This window comes from Saccopteryx bilineata, chromosome 3 (assembly GCF_036850765.1).
Source record: "Saccopteryx bilineata isolate mSacBil1 chromosome 3, mSacBil1_pri_phased_curated, whole genome shotgun sequence".
In the NCBI taxonomy this organism is placed as follows: domain Eukaryota; kingdom Metazoa; phylum Chordata; class Mammalia; order Chiroptera; family Emballonuridae; genus Saccopteryx; species Saccopteryx bilineata.
Window position 1 is genome coordinate 76,611,130 of NC_089492.1, and position 24,279 is coordinate 76,635,408.

The window sequence follows — 24,279 nt, forward strand, 5'->3', positions numbered from 1 at the left end:
TAATATGATTCCATAATTAATTCTTCCCTTTGCTCCTGATTTATCATGTGAGAAATTCTTGGTTACGCCAGGTCCTCGGACAGACTGTGTCACCCACCAAGCCAATGTGATCCTGTGCCCATGACTGTTGTCTTAGCTATGGTCACACAGAATACTCAGTGACTGTTGTTCAGTGACTCCCAGAAATGGCAGGGCTGGTGACCCTCATAACAAATTTTTTAGAATTTTCCTTAATATTCTTTCCCATGTTTGGTATTCTTCTTCCACCAAACATTTTATTCTGAACAAACTTCAGACCTACAGAGAAGCTGAAGGACGACCTCGGGGAGCACCTGGACCCTTCTCCACGTGCTCTTTCCTTCCTTCCCTTCTTCTCTCTGCCCGTCCTCTCTCCCTCTCTCTCTCTGTCTTTCACAATTTCACATTCTTTTTCTAAGAGTCCAGGCCAGCTGTTTTACTGAATTCTCTTAGGTGTGGACTTCTCTGCCGGTTTCCCCATGTGTGTGCTATTCTGCATACACTTTAAGCCCTAGTCTCCCCACTTGCTGTCCTCACACACTCTGGTGAAGGTCTGGAGCCCAGACACCAGGCACTGTTGGCCTGGCTGGAGTGCATTTTTTTTCTTTCTTTTTTTGAAAACTAATTCACACGTTTTATTATTTAATAATATTTGTTAATTAAAAACTTTCCATTGCAGTTTATATTCACTATTATTTTGGATTAGTCTCAGGAGTACATACAGCATAGTAGTCAGACAATCACGTTCTTTACAAAGTGTTTCCCCTGATGTTGCTAGGGCCCAGCTGGCCCCATAGTAGTTATCACAATATCATTGACTGTATTCCCCGTGCTGTGCTTTACACCCCCAGGACTGTTCTGTAACTCCCAAACTGTGCTTCTCGATCTCTTCCCCATTTTCACCCAGCCCCCACCCCCTCCCGCCTCTGGCAACCATCAGTCTGTTCTGTGCCTCTGTGACTCTGCTTCTGTGTTGTTGTTTCATTTATTTTGTTCTTTAGATTCCGGGTAGAAGTGGAGTCAGGTGGCCTTTGTCTTGCTCTTTCCTCACCCCTCCAGTGCACTGGTTTCCCTAACCCGGAAAATGGTGATAACGAATCTCGAGGGTTGCTGTTTAAATTAAGTTTTGATATATACAAAGTATTTGGAACCAAGCTTGGTGTCCAGTAAGTGCTATACATGCCTTATTCCTAAAATCACATATCCATGTCCTAATCCTTACAAACTGTAAATTCAATGCAACCTTCTGTGGGAAAAGGCCTTTGCAGATGAAATTAAGTTAAAGATCTCGAGACGAGATCATCTTGGATTATAGAAGTGGGCTCTAAATCCAGTGGCAAGTGTCCCTATCGGAGAAAGGCAGAGGGAGATGCGACAAAGAAGAGACGTAGAGAAGAGGCAGCAACGTGGCCAGGAAGGCAGAGATCGAAGTGATAGCAGTCAAATGCCAACAGCCAGACGCCACACGAGGCAAAGGACTGATTCTGCCCCTAGGCCCCCCCTGCTGTTGTTCTGTCACCTAATTTGGATTAGTGGACATTTGGTCCTGTCTAAACATACATGAAGCTATCTGGGACATAATTCAATAATATTATGAACATTTAACTTCATTGAAATTTTATTTATCTCATTTTAATTGTTATTCATGATGAGATTTCGACCAAATTCCTCCATGGACATTTTGAAGGAGACTCAAATTTCAAGGACCTTTTGACATGGATCCAATGTCTCCAGGGACCACTAGTCCCACAGGTCTGGTTTTTGCTAATTTGTGAGAGCAGCCCTAGGAAAGTGACAGCATTCTCACTATCCAAGAAAAATGTCTAGAAGAGAGCTGACTTGGAGAAGTGCTTAGAAACCGATCAGTACACTTTGCACAGCGTGCAGGAGAAAGATGGCGCACAGGATACAACGACAGCTTGTGGTCAGAGGAAGCAGGGCAGGGCCATTTCCTTCCCCGTCTGCTGAGCTCGTCACCAGAGTTTTGTCTGAGTGTCTGCCTAGGTGTGAACCACAGGAGGCGAAAATGCACGTTTTTAAGCCCCCATCCACAGAATCTGATTCCGGTGGCCAGGGGTGGACTGAAGAATCCAGTCTCAAAAGCATCCCCGGTGAGTCTGATGCAAGTGATCCTTTAGCACAGGGGTTGGCAAAATTTTTCTAAAAGGACCAGGCTTTTCCAGGGAAGTGTTATTATGCATCCTGAGATGAGAATTTCATATAATTTTTTTTATTTTTATCTGAAGCTGGAAACGGGGAGAGACAGTCAGACAGACTCCCGCATGCGCCTGACCGGGATCCACCCGGCATGCCCACCAGGGGCGACGCTCTGCCCACCAGGGGGCGATGCTCTGCCCCTCTGGGGCGTCGCTCTGCCGTGACCAGAGCCACTCTAGCGCCTGGGGCAGAGGCCAAGGAGCCATCCCCAGCGCCCGGGCCATCTTTGCTCCAATGGAGCCTCGGCTGCGGGAGGGGAAGAGAGAGACAGAGAGGAAGGGGGGTGGGGGGTGGAGAAGCAAATGGGCGCTTCTCCTATGTGCCCTGGCCAGGAATCGAACCCGGGTCCCCCGCACACCAGGCCGACGCTCTACCGCTGAGCCAACCGGCCAGGGCCGAATTTCATATAATTTTCACATGTCATGAAATATCATTCTTTCTAAAAAACACTTTTTTCCTTCAACCATTTAGCAATGCACACAAACAGGTGGTGAGCCAGATTAAGTCCACGGGCCATCTAGTTTACCAGCCCTGGCTTTAACACGTGGCACTTTGCAAACTGCTGCTTTAAATGCTGGCACTGAGGCCCATGCGGGTTTAGCTCATTTGGTAAAGCACTGTCCCAAAAAGACAAGGTTTCAAATTTTGATCCCTTAGCCAGGGCATACATGGGAAGCAACCAATGAATGCACAACTAAGTGGAACAACAGATGAATGTTTTCCTTCACCCTCCCCTCCCTCTCCCTTCCTTTCTCTGTCTCTCTAAAAATCAATCAATATATATATATATAAAAATTAAGCCCTGGCCAGATAGCTCAGTTGGTTACAGCATCGTCCAGAAGCGGAGAGGTTGCCAGTTTAATCCCTGGTCAGGGCACGTACAGAAACAGCTCAATGTTCCTGTCTCTCTGTCTCTCTCTCCCTGACTCCCTCTAAAAAATAAAATTAAAAATAAAAAATAAATGCTGGTGCTGAGACTTCTCAAGCCAGGGGTGCCCCGGGAAGCAGTGGGAGGGAGGCGTCGGGGTCTGATGCACCAGGGTGGGTACAGCAGAGGCGTGGGGGGGGGGTCTGACGCGCCAGGGTGGGTACAGCAGAGGTGTGGGGGGGGGGTCTGACGCGCCAGGGTGGGTACAGCAGAGGTGTGTGTGGGGGGGGGTCTGACGCACCAGGGTGGGTACAGCAGAGGCGTCGGGGGGGGGTGTGTCTGACGCACCAGGGTGGGTACAGCAGAGGCGCCGGGGGTCTGACGCGCCAGGGTGGGTGCAGCAGAGGCGCCGGGGGTCTGACGCGCCAGGGTGGGTGCAGCAGAGGCGCCGGGGGTCTGAAGCGCCAGGGTGGGTGCAGCAGAGGCGTCGGGGGGTCTGACGCACCAGGGTGGGTGCAGCAGAGGCGCCGGGGGGTCTGACGCACCAGGGTGGGTGCAGCAGAGGCGTCCAGGGTGGGTGCAGCAGAGGCGTCGAGGGGTCTGACGCGCCAGGATGGGTGCAGCAGAGGCGTCCAGGGTGGGTGCAGCAGAGGCGCGGGGGGGTCTGACGCACCAGGATGGGTGCAGCAGAGGCGTCGGGGTCTGACGCACCAGGGTGGGTGCAGCAGAGGCGTCGGGGTCTGACGCACCAGGGTGGGTGCAGCCCGCCAGGGTGGGTGCAGCAGAGGCGCCGGGGGATCTGACGCACCAGGGTGGGTGCAGCAGGGGCGCCGGGGGTCTGACGCACCAGGGTGGGTGCAGCAGAGGCGTCGGGGGTCTGACGCACCAGGGTGGGTGCAGCAGAGGCGCCGGGGTCTGACGCACCAGGGTGGGTGCAGCAGAGGCGTCGGGGTCTGACGCACCAGGGTGGTGCAGCAGAGGCGTCGGGGTCTGACGCACCAGGGTGGGTGCAGCCCGCCAGGGTGGGTGCAGCAGAGGCGTGGGGGGTCTGACGCACCAGGGTGGGTGCAGCAGGGACGCTGGGGGGTCTGACGCACCAGGGTGGGTGCAGCAGAGGCGCCGGGGTCTGACGCACCAGGGTGGGTGCAGCAGAGGCGTCGGGGTCTGACGCACCAGGGTGGGTGCAGCCCGCCAGGGTGGGTGCAGCAGAGGCGTGGGGGGTCTGACGCACCAGGGTGGGTGCAGCAGGGGCGCCGGGGGGTCTGACGCACCAGGGTGGGTGCAGCAGAGGCGCCGGGGTCTGACGCACCAGGGTGGGTGCAGCAGGGGCGCCGGGGGGTCTGACGCACCAGGATGGGTACAGCAGAGGCGCGGGGGGTCTGACGCACCAGGGTGGGTGCAGCAGAGGCGTCGGGGTCTGACGCACCAGGGTGGGTGCAGCAGGGGCGCCGGGGGGTCTGACGCACCAGGGTGGGTGCAGCAGAGGCGTCGGGGTCTGACGCACCAGGGTGGGTGCAGCAGAGGCGCCGGGGTCTGACGCACCAGGGTGGGTGCAGCAGAGGCGTCGGGGTCTGACGCACCAGGGTGGGTGCAGCAGGGGCGCCGGGGGTCTGACGCACCAGGGTGGGTACAGCAGAGGCGTCGGGGTCTGACGCACCAGGGTGGGTGCAGCAGGGGCGCCGGGGGTCTGACGCACCAGGATGGGTACAGCAGAGGCGTCGGGGTCTGACGCACCAGGGTGGGTGCAGCAGAGGCGCCGGGGGTCTGACGCACCAGGGTGGGTGCAGCAGAGGCGTCGGGGGTCTGACGCACCAGGGTGGGTGCAGCAGAGGCGCCGGGGGGTCTGACGCACCAGGGTGGGTGCAGCAGAGGCGCCGGGGGGTCTGACGCACCAGGGTGGGTGCAGCAGAGGCGCCGGGGGGTCTGACGCACCAGGGTGGGTGCAGCAGAGGCGCCGGGGGGTCTGACGCACCAGGGTGGGTGCAGCAGAGGCGCCGGGGTCTGACGCACCAGGGTGGGTGCAGCAGAGGCGCCGGGGTCTGACGCACCAGGGTGGGTGCTGGGCTGGAGTACTGACGGGCAACCCAGGTCTAGGTTGTAGCCTCCATGCTAAAGCTTGTTTTCCTCTAGTTTCAATTGCCCCTGGTTCTCTGCTTGAATGTCTCAGAGCATGCAAGGCAGTGGGGGGTAGGGGGCGGTGGGGGGGTGGGGATGGTGACAGAGATCGTCTCAAATTCACTCTAGTTTTAAGTCCTTCATAAACTTCAATCTGTTCAACACAATTAAGAACAAATGTTTTTCAGTACATATCCCAGTGCTGGAGCGTGACCTGCCACCACAAACACCACAGAACCGCGGTTTCCTTAGGGAGGACAGGTTGCCCCGCTTGGCACCGCTGGCTCTGCCCTGTCCCGGCGGGGAGAGAGCGATTTACACACTTCCCCCTCTGCCTGGGTCACAGACACACGCTAGTGTGCATCTCAGAAATCCCTGACAACCAAGGTTCAGGAAGACCTGAACCAGCTGGAACTCTGGGCTCAGAGAACAAGATGAACCAGGACCAGCGAAACTCTCTGCATTTCCAGTGAGAGAGATTTAATTACAAAAACACAGGTGGAGCAGACTTTCCGAGCAGCCCCAGGGATGCTCTTAACTAGTGTCCAGGCCGGTGAGACGGGGCTGCTCAAGCACTTAACATAATTTTTGGCAGCATTAGTGCAATCACAGTGTCCAGATGAACACAAGAGCCCAGTGTCCTTGGACTCATCAGTTGACATGTGGCATCCTTAGCAGGTCTGGGCTGCAGGTTTTAAAAGTAACATTAAGACAGAACAGTCAGAAAGGTCTTTAGTAATCCAGCGTAATCAGAGGAGGACCAGGGTAAGAGAGAGACCAAAAAATGTATTTCATTGAGAATATTTGAAGAAGCTGGAGGGGTCAGCAGTGCTCCTGAAAAAGTACTTGGAAATATTGGGAAATGAGAGAAAATGTCACTTTCTGGAAGGTAAATGACACATTGAAAGCATAATGGGTCAGAGACATGCATGTGTAAGGTCACGGACTCCTAGAGTTTAGACTACTAAACAGCAGAGCTTTAGGTGACCCTGCTTCAAACCCTCACAGGGACTTCTAGTCTGGGGGAAAAGTATTGGAGTAAAATGTCACATACAAGAGAGGTGACAGGTTGCTCCACAGGGCAGAGCCAGAACCAACCCTGTAAGCTATTTGGAGTTAACGTGAAGAAAACAATATGTAAAAAATCAGAACTTTATTTGGAAGAGGACTGGGCTGGTCTTGGGAAGTCATAAACAATTCTGAATCCATAGGTGTGCTGGGTCACCATCAGCTTGTCCCAATGGATGTGACAGAGAGTCCTTACTGGGTAGGGACCAGGCTCACTCACCGCCACGCCTCATCAGGCAAAAAGTCTACCCTGTAATAAAAGCTGCTTAAACATTTTCTCTTTAAGAAAAGTCTTATGATCTAAACCCGTGTGCTTCTAGCCCCAAAGACCGGGATTTATTACCAATAAATAAATGAGACTCCTGAGTATTATTGTACAAAAGAACACGTTTTTAGTAAGTCCCCTTTCGTTGTTAAATAGGGAAGCAAAATCAACTGAAGAACAGAAGAGGCTTGTTTTTACTGAGTAAGTGTAACTGAGTAGAGGTGGAGCATGTATGCTGTAATTGCTGAGATTGTGGCAAATATTTGAACTGCTGCGATAACCTCGTGCAGAGGAAGGACGCGGAGCCTGGTGTCACATCCGCCAGGAAGCCTCTGGGACCACATCCAAGGAAGCCAGACGACTTGGAACACCTTTTTCAGCAAAGCTGCCAGCTCTTCTCTCCCCCTTCTCAGACACTATGCACGTGGGGCGTACACGCACAAGCACGTCTGCATGCACACAGACACACCTTCGTCCTCCTTAAGCAAGCGATCAGGATCTGTCCCCAACACATCGCCAGCCACCTGGACACGTCTATGCAGAAAAGGAACAACGCAAACCCCACCAGAGTTCAGAGATGGAAGAGCTAACCCAAGCTTTCCACCACCAGAGCCCTGGCCTTGCAGCCTTCTAAATGCGGCAGAATGAAATCATCAGAAGTCTAAATGTGAAAATGTATTTCAAAGGAGTCAATGAGAATGGTTGATTCATCTGATTTTCTTTTTTTGACAGCAAGGCAAATTTTCACTGCCTCATCTTCACCCCTCCCCAACATATATATATTTTCTGGTGACAACATCACAGCCCTGTCCCCTCTCTCTCCCATCACTCTCTAGGGTCCTGGGTTCACAATGACGCTTGTGACTCAAAATGACCAAGGCCACCAGCATATTGTGAAGAGAGAAGAGAAAAAAGAATCATAAAGGAATTAACTCCTTTAAAAAAATTATCTTGTATCACATCTTAATTACCACAAATTCTCCATCTAAAAGCGCCCACTCTGATGAGAAGGGAAACAGCTCCTTTGCCATCTTGTAGCCATAGAGACTCATGAGGTTCTTATTTTCCCATGTTAGTAGGATTTCAAGTCTATTTTCAAATTCCAAAATCAAAACACCAGGCATCATGAATTTATGACACATCTTATTTTTCCCACGAAAAGTCCATGCCTAACATTGATCAGAATTTTGTCCAAACACTGGGCCATGAATCTTTTAAAAGCACTGGAGTGATGAAAGCAGCTGACTACTGCTATGAACGGGAAAAAGGAAAACCAACAGAACCAGACGCCGAGCCAAACACATCATCACAACAATCTAGCCAATGCCAGTCTCGAGTTAATCCCTCTTGTCTTTCAGACCAAGAAATTCACAATTTTTAACAAACCGGGAAGGAACAAGAAAATAAACCAATGAAATGCCTGCTTGATTTGGGATGGCAATGTTTCCCAGCTTAAAAAAAGTACCTTCCGCAGGTTGTAGAAGTGGCCAGGAGACAAGTCCGCCCAGTGAGATATAACTACAAGGCATAGGGTGGCCCTTAGGGAAGGGACACTCAGAGAAGTCTCTTTAAAAGGACAAATTCCACTCTTTTTCTTTTGCTCTTTGGCCTTCATCTTATCTCTGCCTGGAAGAGAGTGTGATGTCGGAAGCTGCAGGCAGGATCTTAGTCTAGGAGGGTGACAGCCACCTGTGAGGAAGGCGGAGCACAGGGCTCCTAAGCCATCCTGAGCCACCGTGGAGGCTAGGAAGTGGTTTTCCTAGGACTTCTTAGTAGGAGAAGGGGGGGGGGACCTCAATTGTTTAAGCCACTCTTAGCCAGGTTTCTACTCCATGTTGCCAAACTCTTTTGAACTGATAACACTGACACCCTTCAGGAATTTTAAAATACCCACTTAAAAACAACAAGTATACTAAGCACTACCCATTTTTTAACTACTCTTAAAGCAGACTGCCTAAGAATCTCTATTCGAAAAGTAGTCCTGGCTGTCTGTGAGTAAATATGTATATGGTCCTGAAAGTGATGCAATGTTTTCACTAAGAACAGTTAAAAACGAACATTGTCGCTGTTTGGGGGAATAATGAGGTGCTACACAGAGAACTGTCTGATTCTCTGGGAGGGCCGCTGATGGCGGGAATGCCAGGTAGAACAACCCTGCAAAGCGATGGGGTGTCAGAGGGATCAATGCCCTCGACCAGCAAGCGTGCCTGCTCTCCCATCAGAAATACTGCTCGGGTTTACCATTCGGAAGTATGGAAGAACGTGCTCCGGGCTTAGCTATAAGGTCGTTCGTGCAGGTGGCATATGAGATGACTCCCAGTGATCCCGGCATCTTGGTGTCCAGTGACTTGCTTCTGACACACATAATGGGGCAGAGGGGAGGGCTGGCGTGTCTCTGATGAGGCTTCCAGACGTTGGGAGTCCTATTTGGCTGGCAGACTCTTCCCGGGCACAGTACAGGCATGATATTCTTTTAACACATCAGAGATAAAGGAGGGCTCCTCTTGCTGAAGTTGGCTTTGCTGAAGCAAGCGGGCAGATTGAGGAGGCCCCCATGGCAGGGTACTGGGAGCCACCGCCAGCTAACAGCCACCTAGGAATGAGGCTCCCTTTCCATCCAGTGGAAGTGAATTCTGCATCAGTCACATGAGCTTGGAAGTGGCCGTGTACCCAGAGGAGCCTTCACAGGAGACCTGGCCCTGGCTACCACCTTAACTACAGATTGTGAAAGAGCCAGCAGCAGCGGGCTCTGCTAAGCCACGCCCAGACCCCTGACCCACAGAAACTAATGTGTGTTCTTTTAAATCAATAGGTTGGGAGATAATTTGTTAGGTGGCCTAGATAACTCACTCAGTTAACTACAGTGCTACTTGTAATAATAAATAAACAGAAACAACCAGAACCTCCACCAGGGTATTAGTTGAGTAAAAATAGCACACACATACGCTATAATGCAATTCATCCACTAACATTATGCTCTAGATGAAGATAAATAAATATTTATGAAGTATGTCTGCAGTGTAGTGGTTACAATATATATTTTTTAATGTTCAAAACATTCTGTGGCATAGAAAACCATTGTTTTGCAAGAAAACATGTTTTATATATGCAAATTTAAAGAAGTGAGCAGAATCATACATAGCTGGGTGTGAATAGTACTTATCACCAGATGACTGCTTTATGAACGTTTTGTTTTAGTTCTGCTTATCTGTACTTACAAATTGTTTTAAATGATTGTGCACTGAGTTATAATAATAAGCACAGTTATATGCACAAGTAAGAGGAAAAGAACACCAAACAAAAAAGGAATCACCAACAATCTAGAATACGACAATACATCAAGGAGATTTTATTCAATATTTCTGTCAGTTGCCTTCTATGCACCAGGATAGAACCTGAGAAGTTACTCGATTTGATCTAGCAGGAAATGCAACTACAACAACAGCAGCCTCTGCTTCAGTGGAATGAAGGTAAATGATTCCTTCCTACTTGCTACATGTACTAGATGGTATAGGATACAAAAAAAGAAATGAAAAAATTTCAAATAGTTACAAAGACATCACAATCCTTGCAGATGAGTAGAAATCATTACATAGACAACATCTGCAATTGACACTTCATATAAATAATAAGAAAACTGACAGCAATTGGACAAAACTGAGAGGTAACAACGTTACAAAAATGAGGGGGTCTTAGGCAGTGCAAGCACTGACAGGTGAGATGGAGACACATCACAGAGGAAGAGAAATGTACTACTGCGAAGGAAATCTTAATGTGGTTTTGACTTTTCTGCCTGGCTGGTGTGTTCTGTTTAGAATACAAGTGATTTTAGGGCAGACGCTTGAGTATCTTCAATTCCTTTGGTCTTCTAAAGAACTACACCCAGATAACAATCATTCTGAGCTGGATTCTAGTGACAATTACTTAAAAAAAACAGTAGGTCAGGTAGACTATAAACGAAAACTGCCATTCATTTTGTAGCGCCACATTTCAAAAGTCTTTCTAGGAAACAGACCGTATAAAAGACAACCAGTCGGTAGCAAAGTGCTCTTCACTAGACAACTCAGCTCTTTGGGACAGCGAGACACCACACTGAAAGGAATTAACCAGGGAGTTTCATTTCCCACCACAGCTCCCTGGTTCCCAGGGGAGAGCTATACGCCATGAAAGGAAATTTCCCAGACGAAGGAGATCAACCTCCAAGGCCTTTGCAAGCAAACGCACAGTTAAGTAACAGGTTCCGCTTCTGTTTTGACACGCAAAGCTGGGCTGGGTGTCACACACCAACAAGTGGACATGAGTTCTGAATAAGTGAACAGTGGATGGTAAACATGTATAATGATTAAATGACAGTGAAACTTGACCCTTGGTTTGGTTGGAACAAAAACTCTAGGAGGATGCTCCCTGCCTGGCCTCTCTGTGGTCCAGTGAGTAGAATTCCAAGGAACTTTTTCATCTAAGTTTATGACAAAGGAAGAGAGAAGCCACGGCGCAAATGGACGAGAAGCATCGCACTGGGACTGAAGTGCGGACGGTGAACTCGGAACTGAGCCAGCCTGGGTCCAATACCAGGAGATGAGCAACACAGCTCATGTCGGGAATGCAGACAGGACTTACATGAATCCAGTGGAGATACTTGGGAAGACAGACAAGAAGCACCAGCACCCAGAGATGTAGAGACATTGCAAATGAATGACCCTTGGGTTTCTGAATGGAACATGCTTTTTACTAATTTTTAAAAATGTTTTTCGCTCTGTTTAAATGGCACAGTATAAAAATGGAACTGGAAGTTGTAATTTTGAGATATAAAATGTTAAACATAAAACAAGGGGGTTATAAATCAGTGGGAAACCAATTAAAAGACTTAGGCTGTCATTCAAAAACATTCCACAGAACGTAACAAAATGAGTGGGTGGTTGGTTCTATTTTAATAACCGAAGGAAGATTTTTATTTCTTGCAACTATCAGCCAAATATACCCAGGACTGATGGAAACATGGGAAATACACTTTCACTTTATGTTAAGCTACAAAAATAAAATAAAATAAAACACCTCAAAATCTCAAAATACTGCATCTGAACAGTGTTCTGATTCACCTGTAGGCTCATGTGAGGACTACCTACCCTTTATCTTCAGTATTTTCTCTTTTTTTTTTTTTTTTGTATTTTCTGAAGCTGGAAACGGGGAGAGACAGTCAGACAGACTCCCGCATGTGCCCGACCGGGATCCACCCGGCATGCCCACCAGGGGGCGACGCTCTGCCCACCAGGGGGCGATGCTCTGCCCCTCCGGGGCGTCGCTCTGTTGCGACCAGAGCCACTCTAGCGCCTGGGGCAGAGGCCAAGGAGCCATCCCCAGTGCCTGGGCCATCTTTGCTCCAATGGAACCTCGCTGCAGGAGGGGAAGAGAGAGACAGAGAGAAAAGAGAGGGGGAGGAGTAGAGAAGCAGATGGGCGCTTCTCCTGTGTACCCTGGCCAGGAATCGAACCCGGGACTTCTGCACGCCAGGCCAATGCTCTACCACTGAGCCAACCGGCCAGGGCCTTATCTTCAGTATTTTATAAGGATGTCGATAAACAGTATTTATGCAGTTAATATAAATTTATATAATAATCAAATCAGGTTCTGCTCTTAGTCCACCATTTTGTCATAAATGTGACACTCACTCATGTTTCTCAGTGAGGTCATACTGGCATCTGGGGCAGAAGAGTTGTTCATGGAGCAGGACTACTTTGCACAACGAAAATTGCCCCTTAGACGTTTCCAAATGCCTCTAATGAGTAGAACAAGGCTTGCTGGTGGTGATACTACTCGCCTAGAGAAAACTATTGATTTTGACTGCTGCAAAATGTGTGTCCTTTAACTGGCATAATCATTTGCTGCTTTGAAAAATGAATCCTTATTCAGAACCCAAACAAAGCCTGGAAATACAGTTAGCATTCCAAATTGTAGGATTCTATCTAAAATTACATATAAAAAGTGGCAAGGAATAATTATAATATATAATAATGCGTTATGCTGATGTATTACATTAAATCACAAATTGTTTTGGAGTTGAATTGGATATATTGTCTAATTCGGAGACCTGAACCCCTAAGGTGAACACTGACTTCTCCTGAGACCAGGAGGTACGTCATAATGAATCCTAATGCTTTTGGCTGTCCCTGTTAAGAGGGGACTTTAAGAGCTCAATGGGTCCAAGTGCTTAAAACACCTGTAAAAACAAGTGAAAAATGAAGGTTTTTGTGTGCCTAGGGTACACAATCAGTGGGGTGGAAGAATTTAGGTCTCTCAACTTTAGGGGAGAGTTCTTTTCTCTAGTTAACAGATTTTTAAAAAATTTCAACTACAATATAAAAAACCTTGGGAACCAAGATGAAGTGCTAACGTTTTAAGTTGTCCACAACTGAAACATTAAAAACAACCATCTACCATCTATCACCATGACTTCACAAAAGAAAAGCCATTCCAACACTGGAAATGTGGCAATTCCACAAAACACTGTCCCTTGGGCTGAAAACGTGGAGCAGTATGTGGAGGCCACACCAGATCACTTAGTTCTTTAACTCACTCCTCATTTGTGGTCACCAACGACTGCAAGCACTCTGCCAGTGACCACGAAGGTGTACGCTTCCTCTTTTTCATTCTAAGTGATCTGTTCGAACTGCAAATATTAAATTCCTTACACTGAAGTAGGCAAAGACCAGGTATATAAAACCCCATCTGTCACCCACAGGCCAGTTGCCTGCTGTGGCAGTTTCAAGCGTGAGGACCCACTTTGTCACTTAACAGAACTGTCACTGCCTTTCCCTCAGCACTCCTGGCTGGTGACGCTGCAGCTCTGGGGTATGTGGAGAATGAATGAACTGAAGCAAGGAACCCCTGGCCTCTGATAAGACAACGCCCTGCCTTCCCAAACCCACAATCGGAACCCACACCAAGTCAATCACAGATTCTTTAGTGGGATTGGGGGGACCCACTATGATTTAACACAGAGGTCCCCAAACTTTTTACACAGGGGGCCAGTTCACTGTCCCTCAGACCATTGGAGGGCTGGACTATAAAAAAACTATGAACAAATCCCTATGCACACTGCACATATCTTATTTTAAAGTAAAAAAACAAAACGGGAACAAATACAATATTTAAAATAAAGAACAAATAAATTTAAATCAACAAACTGACCAGTATTTCAATGGGAACTATGGGCCTGCTTTTGGCTAATGAGATGGTCAATGTCCGGTTCCATATTTGTCACTGCTAGCTGTAACAAGTGATATGACGTGCTTCTGGAGCCGTGATGCGTGCATCCTGTGTCACCAGAAGTAGTACTGTACATGAGCAACACCGTGCTTTGTGGTGCTGCCACATACAGCACTCCAGGAGCACAGGGTGCATCCACTGACCACCAATGAAAGAGGTGCCCCTTCCGGAAGTGCGGCAGAGCCGGATAAAGGGCCTCAGAGGGCCGCATGCGGCCCGCAGGCTGTAGTTCGGGGACCCCTGATCTAACGTCTCCCCTTAGATAACATAGGAAGTGTTACTGGGGGAAATTTCAGTCAACGCAGAGAAACAAAGCCCCCTCCCCAACAAGAGTTAAAGAATAAACATTAAAACTAGATAGCATCTTTCTCAATGTAATATTATTAACTCTTTTCTGTCTCAGTAAATTTTAAAATGTTTTTAGTTTCCAAAGGTACAAGAATAAAGTATCAAAGTTAAAGTATTCTAGCCACTGAATTAAACATACCATTTTCTAAGAGATGGATCATGATTCTGATTATAGTAATTATGGGCTTTCCTCCCCCCAGCACGATCAGATTGACGCAAAACTACTGCCTGCTTGGAATTCCAGTTTTTCTGACTCTGGGACTCACTGAGCCCTGGGCACCGCACACAGCATTGCACCACCCTGGTTGTACTGGTCACCCTCTAAGGTGCCACTTTTGCTCCTCGGTGACCATCAGTGTCATCTTCAAACAGCACGGCTGTTCTAACTGCAAATACAAGTGGACTCCTCAGGGGAGAAAGACTGCACCCAGGACGCAGGTGTGTTTCTGAGTGTGAAGCAGCAGACAGACAGCATCCCTCCCCCTCCCAACAAGAAGGGAGCCAGTCAGCACACCCACAAACAAAGTCATTACTGGGTCCTGGCCGGTTGGCTCAGTGGTAGAGCGTCGGCCTGGCGTGCAGGAGTCCCAGGTTCGATTCCCGGCCAGGGCACACAGGAGAAGCGCCCATCTGCTTCTCCACCCCTCCCCCTCTCCTTCCTCTCTGTCTCTCTCTTCCCCTCCTGCAGCCGAGGCTCCATTGGAGCAAGGTTGGCCTAGGTGCTGAGGATGGCTCTGTGGCCTCTGCCTCAGGCACTAGAATGGCTCTGGTTGCGACAAAGCAACGCCCCAGATGGGCAGAGCATCGCCCCCTGATGGGCCTGCCGGGTGGACCCCGGTCGGGCGCATGCAGGAGTCTGTCTGACTGCCTCCCTGTTTCCAACTTCAGAAAACAAAAAACAAAAACAAAAAACAAAGTCACTATTGCTCCACAAGTTCTAAGTGCTGCTCAACCAATGAAAATGCAGCAAAATCTAAAAAAACAACCTTTAGAAAGTGTTTAAATCCATTCTTTGAACCCAAACTCTTAGCTTAACAATTTTTTCTTCCATCTTTCAAATAATGTGGATGGATCTGATGATGTTTAGGATGCTCATAATTCTTTTCTCTTTGTGAGCTATAAAACCTGCCTTTGGCCTAACATGAAGACCACTGCCCTCCACACTACCACCATGTCTGCGGTGTAGACATCGCCATGGTTTCCACCTATCACCCCAAGGAACTATCCAACTTCACTGGGGCCCCAGCAGGCAGGAGAAAAGGCTCATGTTTTTCCTTATGTGGATAACTAGAATTTATAGAGTTAAATTACTCAGAGTGGGGGAAATAAAGAGGAAGCAACTGGTCAATTCAAGATGTGACAACTGCTAGGCAGGGCCATGTTGTCCTACTAAGTATACACAAAGAAATAGTTTCTCATTTTTTCTCAGTTTCACCATGCATTGATGAGATAGCGAAGACAGAAGCCCCATGTCTTCGCTACAGATGCTGCAACGAACTTGCAAAGCACCTTGGTTTCACGTCTGGGATACAAGAAGCCACTGCCACACTCAGCTGTGCTGGGGGTGATATATAATTCCAATGGAATAGTGTCTCCCTCTGTTCACAGAAGCCATGACTCCATACAGAAAATCCTGAGCCTAGAAACACCAAACACATCAATGAGATGCTGTGGAAACCCGTTCCTTACAGATGGGCTGACCTGGCCCTCCTGCTTGTCCAGAGGGTGGCTGCTCACCCGGCTCTGAGTGCTGCACTGAAGTGGTCCAGGGGCTGCGGCTCTCCCTCATGGCTAAGTGGACTTTGCCACGGTGATGAAACGAGGCAGGAAGCCCTCATGGCCACTAGTGATAGATGAAATCTCAAGTCATTGGATCCCTGAGAACACCTACCCAGTGAAGAGAGCATGCTTTTGAGATGATGAGAAAGAAAGCTACTAAATTCTGTACCGGACAGGTCTTGGGACAGCATATCACAATGGTTAATTCTCAGTGGACATTCAATACACTTCTAAGCAGTTATCAATAATTGATAACAAAGAGACAACAAACCGACATTTCTAGAGTAGAAAAAGTGGGCAATGCGAATGTTAACCTAGCTTATGAACACTTCAGCTCCCCTTAATGTATTTCCATTTGTTTGCATAGAAAAATAGGTGTATAAAACACACAAATGCATATATAGTGTGCCATTGTCTGACAAACTGATGGGAGGAAATGACCTGTCTTTTTATATCCATTCCTGTGGTGACAAAAAAAAAAAAAAAAAAGTCAAAAATTTAATTCAGAACAGGAATAAGCAAACGAGCACTTTGAAAACAAAAGTTGAATATTTTAAAACCATGAAATGGGCTTTCACTTCTTTTTAACCTCAGCAGATTGTAGGATCTTTCTAGAGTTGAAGGAGGTGAGAAGGATCCAAACCTTCTAGGTTTTCTCGATCCCATCCGTGGGTGGCACAGGCCACTGCTCGTTTCAACAATGGAGTTGGGAGCAGGGAGCTCTCGGCTGGCTGGGAGAAGCCGAGACGTGGCCAGCGGGCAAGGCTGGAGGGGGGGGGGGTGGAAGAGCGTGTGCGGTGCCTGGCCTTGGACACACAGGACAAGGTTGAGGGACTTCCTGGAGGTCAGTGTGCAACAGGACCCCAAATTCCTCCCTCCTAGATACCAGCTCTATTTCCTAAGCTATTTTATCTCCAATACAGAAACACACTCTTCAAGAACTCTCCTCTTGCTTAAAATTATATTCTTCCTGAAGCGCTCTGAAATAACAATTGAATTGAATGTATCACTGAATAGCTCAGTGTCACCTTACAGATAGAAATCAAATTCTCAAAGTATTCCAAGTTAAGCCAAAGTCTCCACCTTTAACCCTTAACATTCCCCTACCTAGAACTCTATTTATGAGGGAAGAAAACACCAGTTAAAATGTAAAAGAATCAGTAACAATTTAAGCCAATAACAAAGTAACAAGGTAAACCCTTCCTACTTAGGAGTCCTTTATTAAAACTAATACAGCCTAACCAGGCAGTGGTGCAGTGGACAGATTGTTGGACTGGGACATAGAGAACCCAGGTTCAAGACCCACAAGGTTGCCAGCTCGAGCTCATCTGGTTTGAGCAAGGCTCACCAGCTTGAGCCCAAGGTTGCTGGCTTGAGCAAAGGGTCACTCGCTCTGCTGTAGCCCCCTGGTCAAGGCACATATGAGAAAGCAATCAATGAACAACTAAGATGCCACAACAACAAGTTGATGCTTCTCATTCTCTCTCCCTTCCTGTCTGTCTGTCCCTCTCTCTGACTCTCTCTTTCTCTGTCTCTGTCAAAAAAATAAAATAAAATTGATACATCTGTTGCATTTCCAAGTTTCCAAATAGCAGGCATTAATTAACTATTTTGTTACAAGCAGGTATAGAAGCATAAGCAAATGAGCAGGTAAAGAAGCATAAGCAAATGGTGAAAGTGTGGTGGCCCGGGTCACCCTGAGGTGCACTGGCTCGGCATGGCTGCACAGCGCTCAGGGCTACTCCCGCAGGGGACATCACAACATCCAGTAACCACGAAGCAGGCTCTGTCCCATGCTGGAATGAAGCTGCTCTTAGATTTTTAAAGAACTAGGACTGTGATTCTACCTATTTAACTCATCTCGGACTTAGATGAGATTAAAACCTCTTAAGAATTATAACTGTACACAATATAGTTACACACAGCCAGGAGTCACTTCTTTAGGAAACATACTGGGATTGTGCTGCTGAGTTTTCCCAACTAAATGTCTTCTGAGCAACAGAAGCTGAAATGTCTCTCCTTGCAGGGAATGCGCCTCCCCACCCCCAACCCTTAAGAAACATGGCCACAGAAAGCTACCGTTCCATCCCTGTCAGTCTGAGTAGAAAATAGAAGAAAGAAAGAAACCACTGTGTTAGGGATAAATGATAAGTTGCACTGAAACGTAGAATTGGCTGATGCTTTACTCTAAAGCTGCCCTTCCAATACAGAGGTCACTTGCCACACGTGGCAACTGGTCACTGGAAGGTGCCCGATTCAAAGTCAGATGTGTACCAGTAATAGACACACATGACTTCAAAGAGCTAGTATGTAGAGAGAAATGTAAAGTATCTCACTCATGCGCGTTTATATAGAAAACAATGATATTTGGATATAGTTAGGTTAAATAATATATGGTTTTACATTATTTACACCTGTTTCTTTTTCCTGTTTTTAATGTAGCGGTTAGAAATTTTAAAAATGAAATGTATAGCTCACATTAAATTTCTATCAGACTAGTGCTGCTCAAATGGTATTCTTTTAAAATAAACAAATGATCAATATCTTTTAATTACTTATTTGCCTTTAGTGATTATTAGCTTCTCTGTGATAAAAGCAGAAAACAGAATCCGTGGTGGCAGAGGGAGGAGGGTCATGGGAGGCGGAGGGAATCCAGTTACTTCTGTACGAGATTGTTTAAATTTTGAACAGGTGTAGGAAGGAAAAAGATGTTGAATCAAATATAAATGTAAATCAGTCCTGTGGAGGCGACCTGTGGCATGGGTGCCACAGACACGGAACAGTGTCCCCCGAAGTACCCTGGAACGTCCCCAGACACGCAATCCGTGCCACAACGCTGCGGTCCACCTAGCTCAACAGTGCGACGGGTTCACCCAGGGCTCCAGTGGCGACTCTTTCTCTAGTTTGCTGCCAGGAAGGACTTACAGGAAAGGACATTTATTAACATCCAGGACTCTTTGGAAGTGATGCCTGCAAATGTGGGGATGTCACACTTTCAGTATTTTACTTGATAACTACCCAATGGATCCAGAGAGCATATCCCTGAAAATGGCCAACTGACACAAATTGTTAATTATTTTAAAAATTCATTCGGATGACCCAAATTCTAAATTCACAGTGTAATTCTGAACACGTGACACATTCTAACTGGACACTCTTGGGCACTTATAATAAAAGGATAGAAAGCACAGTTACTGGAAATGGAAGACTCTTCGATCCCATGAAGTCAACACAAATGTACGAAGTTTTTTTAAAACACACACACACATATACATACACATACCCTGAGCCAGATTTATGTCATAAAACACAAACCTTCTTAAGTTATAATTCAGGAGAGATGGTATCAATCCATGTTATCAGTGTTAGTATGGGAAAGAGAAGTGGTGATTTACAAAGGTACTCTGTCTCACCTTACTAACTTTCACCACAGTTTTTGTAGAATATTAGAAAAGTGGACTACAGTATATGTGCACTTAATTACAGAAATTCAACCATATGCACTTGACAGGAAGGGAGAGCTATTTTTAAAAACAATGAACAAAAATCCCACCACTCTACTCAATGAAAGTTTGCCCCAGAGTAAGGAGGGAGAGAAGACTTGTCTTTTTAGAATTGGTTTCAGATCCCACACCTTTCATGGTGGGCTCCGGTCTCAGAGATGACTGAAGACATTGTGAAGAACAACTTGTCGGTGCCTAACCTTGACTTATTTGTTGACCTTAGAATGTAAAGCCCTGGCAAGAGGACACAGTTGTGTGCCAATGGCGCAGTGTGTTTCATGAAGTCATACTATCGATCACACCGGTCCCTGCCAGGCTGGGGGTGGTGCAATGGACAGAGCGTCGATCTATGATGCTGAGGACCCAGGTTTGAAACCCCAAGGTTGCTGGCCTAATAAGCGTGGCCTCATCAGGCTCCTGGGAGACTTCACACTTCTCAGTCTGTTTCCTCATTTGTAAAGTGGGAATTAGGATGCCTTGCCATGATAGACATGGCAGTTTTTTAAATGCGCCTCCAAATCTGGGTGAGACAAAGAATCAGAAAAGAAGCAAATGTCCTCACGTGTATATTCTATATTCTGTCCTCATGCTGCTATGACGCTGTCCTTTGGTTCAAAGGTACCGGGTGTGGTGTAAGTAAAATTATAACGTGATAAAAACCTTCTGATATTTCAGATAAATGCTCTTGGCCCAGTCCAAGGTAGATATGTGTTAAAAGGATTAGCAAGATACAAACCAGGGATTGCCAAACATTTTCTATAATGAGTCACACATTTTAGGCTTTGCACGCCGCCTACGATCTCTGTCACATAATCTTTTTTTTTTAACCCTCTCCTAGAGTAAAACCACACAAGATAAAAACCACTTTTATCTTGAAGGCCTCACAAAAAGAGGTCTGGGGGCTGAGTCTGGCCACAGTCACAGCTCTCCAGCCCTGGACCAAAGACTGAGTGTCCTTGCCGTTGAGTGGGTATGCTCAGTCCTACATTCCAAGTGTCTTCAAGTTTTTTACATTTATTCTTTTCTGCTCTTTGTTATTCATTTGCCAAAACCTAATAAAATGTTCTTTTCTAGGGCGACAGGAGTTTCAACAACCCCAGCCTCAGAGTCAGTTGTGAAAAGCTCTAGTTCACACAAACACCAGAAAAACGAGCCTGGCAGAAAACCCTTCCTCAGCCCCTACACTCGGCACCGAACTCCTGGGCAGACACGGAGACAGTCTCGCGGTCCCTTACCTGGCTGGAGGAACGTCAATGTTGGAGGAAACGACTTTTCGCTTTTGCTCAAGGAGACAGATGGAGCGGGTGTTCTCCTTGTCAGGGTCAAGGGCTCGGCTGGCTGTTTTGGTGTCTGCCGTTTTCACCTCTTCTTCCATGGCCAAGGGGAACAAGGGCAGATGGGACATTTTTTTGCTTGAGTCCCGTTTTAGGTCCTCCGGTTGAAACGTGAAGGCCATTTCCCGCTTGATGCTTCCCACCTGTGGAACGAACACAAGAACCCTCACTCGCACACACGTCAGCTCTGCGCGACCACGTGCAGGCGGCCACGAGGGGGGACCGCGGATGCCACCCTCCCTGTTCCTCTTGAAGACTGTGTCGTTTAAATGGGAAAAGTCTAACAGAGAAATAAAATAACTTGAGGCTACAAAGTCATACACAATTCAAGCTTCTTCTCTTGGATGCAAACAAAAAGCATCAAAACACAAGGGAAGCCTTTCAGGTACACAAAAACTTTGCAGGCTTGAAAGCACAAGGCTTCTAAAAAGAACCCCAACATTTAAAACATCATTGTTTTCAGCAACTAAGAAAACTCAGTGAAGTCAGAAACTGCTTTAAGCCTGACCAGGTGTTGGTAAAGTGGATAGAGCGTCAGACTGGGACGCGGAGGACCCAGGTTCAAAACCCTAAAGTCCTGAGTGTGGGCTCATCTGGCTCAAGCACGAACTCACCAGTTTGAGCGCCAGGTCACTGGCTTGAGCGTGGGATCATAGACATGACCCCATGGTCACTGGCTTGAGCCCAAAGGTTGCCAGCTTGAACTCATGGTCGCTAGTTTGAGCCCAAGGTTGTTGGCTTGAGCCCAAGTTGCTGGCTTGAGCTGGCTTGGGTCACTTGCTGTGCTGTAACCCCCCGGTCAAGGCACATATGAGAAAGCAACCAATAAACAACTAAGGTGTCACAACAAAGAACTGATGCTTCTTATCTCTCTTCCTTCCTGTCTGTCTGTTCCTCTCTCTGACTCTCACTCTGTCTCTGTCAAAAAAACAAACAAAAAACTGCTTAAATACTTCATGCTGATTATATTTCACAGAAGACAGCTGTAAATTAAAAAAACAAGCCTGATCTTTGACTGTGAATACTGATCATAACCACACTCTCCGTTCATGAAGAATCTGTGTTTCTCCTTTATCTGTGGCATTTAATACCTTCATGAAATCCCTCCACGAATGTGATAATAAGAAAGACTTTCTTACTGTCTTTTCTTATTGTTGATGAAAGGCAATGATGTTCAAGGTTTAAGACAAATAGAAAATTAAACCTCGAAGGAACTGAATCTGGTTATTTCAGAATTTGGGAAGACTGAAAAAGGAGACCGACATTAAAGAGAGGACTTGGTCAGGTGACAGGGCCTGTAAACGAGGTTTTACAGTGACCTCAGTCAAGCCTGCAGTTACAAAGAAGGGTCAGACTCTCTCGTAACCTGGACCCTAACTCGTCAGGAGCTTCAACATATGCCTATGACGTGTTGCTGGTCCACATGATAGTCTATTCCTGCACGGCCATAGTTTCTGGAGTCAGGAAATCTCTACCCATTTACTCAAGTAGAAGATATGCTTGTTTGTTCCTTTTTAACTTCAGGTACAAGGAGAAGCACAAAAAACACGGTCGAATCACTTTAGAACTTTAAAAGCTAACGTCACAAACATAAGGGATTTTTCAGAACAAAATGAGAACATGAGGTGTGTTCAGTGAGAGGAGAAGGTGGCAAAGTACAGTAGTCATGGCTAGACATCCTCAGACTAAAGGGAAACTGAGGCGTGCGTATGGCGGGTCACAGGACCTGCCTACAGGTGAGAACTGCTGGAGCCCAGGGGCGACCTGTGCCCTGGAAGCCCCTGGGTTTTCCGTGTGCACCGAGACCCCTGCTGTGCTGGCCTGTACTTTGGGCAGAAGAGACTCCTGGCAGCCCAAGCCAGCTCCACAGCGGAACAGTCCACCACTCTGGGTCTACTTGTAACTCATTAAAAACTTACCATATTTCTTAGAATGCCTTAATAATATAAGAGCCCAAGAAAAATAGGTGCTCTTAGGACCTCTTTTAATGACATCAATACATAATAGCAAGAAATATAAACTATTTCAAACATCCAAAAATTCAGTGACTGTTCAATAACAATGTAGTTTGGGAAATGAAAACATGTAATTGCAAATATTTTAAATATCCATCTCTAATCACTTTCTATACAATGTCTCCTGACTGGAAGTGGGTGTGAGAGTGCTGTTTTTTTTTTGTCTCCATAGCTGCTTATTCCCAACTAATGTTACAACAGGAACACTAAGCACCAGGCAGAAAAGATGAAAACAAAGGCCTGGTTCTGATGATTATAAATCTCTCTCCCTAAGTGTCAGGTACTATACTGATTAGATACTGTAGCAATAATTGATACCCATGCCTCCCTTGGGGCCAACTAGACTGGTGAAATGAATTCAGACCACAGAGAGGTAGGGTTGGGAGGGGGGTGAGCATCACAGGAATCTCAGCCCTTGGCCTCAAACCTGTAGGAAAAACCCAAGCACCTACAGCAAATTAATACAGAGTAGAACAAATTTCTTACAGAAATGGTGCTATAATTGTGTGTCATGTTTTTAGCCCAGACTTCATAATAAAATAACTTACAGTAATATTCAACAATGAAAGCCATTCATCTTCTGTAATACATTTTAAACAACAAAAAATTCATCTCTGTGTAGTAATCAGGGCATTTTAGCAATGTAATAGGTTTCAAAGACTATCCAGCCCAGACTCCTTGTTTAAAAGTGTAATTAAAATGAGTTAGAAATGACCAAAGAGGACCGAAACAAACAAACAAAAAAAGTAGAATGAGTAAGAGATTTTAGATACTTTGAGCGTCAGGTTCCACAGCTTGTAAGGCATGGTGACATGTGGACATTACATCTCTATGCTTCAAAGTCTACCTAGATACTAATGCCCTCATTAATGTTCTCTTACTCGTATCAGATATTCTGTTTAAAAGGGAGCTCCCAGGAGAGAACACGAGTGTGGAGAGAGGACACGAGTCCCGTCCTGAGAAGGTGAGTGGGTTCCGACACGGCCAGAGAAACGGGGTGGCAGCTGAGAGGCCTGCGGACAAGGGCGGTCTCACAGGTGCTCCCACGATGTCACAGAGTTGCGTGAGACCCGGCAGTCCCACTCCCGGGACACACCCAGGAGAGTGGAAACAGATGCCCACACAGACACCTGTGCAGGACTGTTCACGGCAGCATTATTCATAACGGCCAAAAAGTGGAAACAACCCAACTGCCCATCAGCTGAAACACAGATAAATAAACTCTGCGGTATCGATGCAGTGGGATGGGATTTAGGAATGAAGTACGGGTCCACGTGACCACAAGAATGGACTCTGGAAACATCACGCTACGTGAAAGAAGCCAGGTACTGATGATCCCACATGGTGTTATTTAATTTATATAAAATGGTCAAAGTCTGCCCCTCCATAGAAATAGAGAGTAAACTTGCATTTGCCTGGGCCGTAGGACTTAAGAAAAATGTGACTGTTTCCTAATGAATAAAGTTATTTCTTCTGGGGGGATAAG

At 46.8% G+C, this 24,279-nt stretch overlaps 1 protein-coding gene across 2 annotated transcripts in view; it reads right to left on the reverse strand.

The window, feature by feature from the left end:
- Positions 1-24,279, reverse strand: part of ZNF704 (zinc finger protein 704) — a 149,129-nt gene that overhangs the window by 87,564 nt on the left and 37,286 nt on the right. For both annotated transcript variants that reach the window (XM_066266380.1, XM_066266379.1), the window contains exon 2: positions 20,680-20,921. In XM_066266380.1, the coding sequence (XP_066122477.1) occupies positions 20,680-20,921 (242 nt within the window). The remainder of the gene's footprint in view (positions 1-20,679; positions 20,922-24,279) is intronic.